The sequence below is a fragment of the Aureococcus anophagefferens genome (genome assembly GCF_000186865.1).
Source record: "Aureococcus anophagefferens unplaced genomic scaffold AURANscaffold_758, whole genome shotgun sequence".
NCBI lineage: Eukaryota > Pelagophyceae > Pelagomonadales > Pelagomonadaceae > Aureococcus > Aureococcus anophagefferens.
Window position 1 is genome coordinate 2,199 of NW_008706066.1, and position 2,023 is coordinate 4,221.

General features: G+C 61.2%; 1 protein-coding gene across 1 annotated transcript; it reads left to right on the plus strand.

Annotated features, from left to right (window-relative positions):
• Nucleotides 1-1,229: 1,229 nt before the first annotated feature.
• AURANDRAFT_35360 (hypothetical protein) lies at nt 1,230-2,003 on the plus strand (the record flags this gene model as incomplete). The annotated part of the gene is made up of 1 exon (XM_009044740.1): nt 1,230-2,003. A coding segment is annotated over one exon (774 nt), but the record flags the coding sequence as incomplete, so codon positions are not given.
• Between the last annotated feature and the right edge of the window lie 20 nt (nt 2,004-2,023).

Below are 2,023 nucleotides of genomic sequence, written 5' to 3' on the forward strand. Positions count from 1 at the left end.
CATCAGCAAGCGCTAGGGCAAGGGCCCAGGATCTGCCATCGATTGCAAGATTGATCGCCTCCATCGCGTTGCCCTCGGCAAGGAGTGACTCGATCTCGCCGACAGCTGTAAATGATGTGGAGTGGAGTGACTCAAGGGATGAGCTGTTGTAAACCATCGATGGGACGGGCGCCTTGCGTGCTGAACTCAGGTCCGGAGCAGCCATGTTAAGAAGAACAAGACGCACATGAGCGTAATGATCCGTATTTAAATCGTGCTTGTCCTTTCCCTTAGGATCCATGCGAGCCACGAGCGTTTGATCCTTAAGCAAGGCAACAAGGAGAGCGTGTATTGATGCCCACAACACGGTAGAAGTTTTTGTTCGACCCAAGAGCAAAGAATTTTGATTATTTGAACTGCATTCAGAGAATTCAACACACTTAGCTGCGAAGCCTCGCCAGTCTTGGCCGCTTGGAAGGGAGACGAAGCCCCTGGCTGACAGCAATGGGTAAGGGAATGTCGCACTGCTTTCAGCGCATGATCCACCCATAAGCAGAATTTCCTCAGTGTCAAGATTTTGTAATCGACCTAGCAATACTGGGCGTTTATACTTGGATGCTCCAGAATCACAATCAAAACCAGCTGTCGAAAAGAACGGAGCAACTAGGCGAAGATGCGACCCCACAGTCGCACTTCGGCCCCCAAAGCCGAAGGAAATGCGTGCACAGCGCGGCTTCAACCAGCGGTCCAGCGCATTGAATGATGTCACATGCTGAGAATCAAATCCGTCGGCAAAAAGAGCAGAGTCAGAGTCAGAGACTCTTTCGATAAGATCGTCGGATCGTAGTGGCTCCTGTCCACATTGCGATATGATCGAAGGATCCACGAAGTAATGATCCTGGGATGTCACAGACCGCCCGAGTTGGCCTCTCGCGACTCCGTCTTTACCGAATGACGCTCCGCTGAAAGGGGCAACCTCTGACTCGCCAGCTTGACCGAACGGATCCCCGCTGACAGGCGCCCCCTCGGACCCAACCACCAGCCCAGACTCGCCATTCGCCCCAGCCTGGCCAAACGGCGCGCCACTGAAAGACGCCTGCTCTGACCCACCGACTTGGCCGAACGGCGCTTTGCTCAAACGCTGCTCCTGCTCTGAGCCGCCGGCTTGCCCGAACGGCGCTCCGCTGAAGGCTTCCTGCTCTGAGCCGCCGGCTTGGCCAAACAGCGCTCCGCTCAAACGTTGTTCCTGCTCTGACCCGCCGGCTTGGCTGAAGACCGCTCCGCTGAATCCCTCCTGCCCTGACCCGCCGGCTTGGCCGAACGGCGCTCCGCTGAAACCCTCCTGCTCGGACCCGCCGGTGTGGCCGAACGGCGCTCCGCTGAATCCCTCCTGCTCGGACCCGCCGGCTTGGCCGAACGGCGCTTCGCCCAAACGCTGCTCCTGCTCGGACCCGCCGGCTTGGCTGAACGGCGCTCCGCTGAATCCCTCCTGTTCTGACCCGCCGGCTTGGCTGACCGGCGCTCCGCTGAATCCCTCCTGCCCTGACCCGCCGGCTTGGCTGAACGGCGCTCCGCTGAATCCCTCCTGCCCTGACCCGCCGGCTTGCCCGAACGGCGCTCCGCTGAATCCCTCCTGCTCTGACCCGCCGGCGTGGCTGAACGGCGCTCCGCTGCAACCCTCCTGCTCGGACCCGCCGGCGTGGCTGAACGGCGCTCCGCTGAATCCCTCCTGTTCTGACCCGCCGGCTTGGCTGACCGGCGCTCCGCTGAATCCCTCCTGCCCTGACCCGCCGGCTTGGCTGAACGGCGCTCCGCTGAATCCCTCCTGCCCTGACCCGCCGGCTTGGCTGAACGGCGCTCCGCTGAAACGCTGCTCCTGCTCTGACCCGCCGGCGTGGCTGAACGGCGCTCCGCTGCAACCCTCCTGCTCGGACCCGCCGGCTTGGCCGAACGGCGCTCCGCTGAAAGCTGCCTGCTCGGACCCACCGGCTTGGCCGGCCCTGCTTTCCGGCTGGCTGGCTTGACAGAATGGCAATCCGCTGAA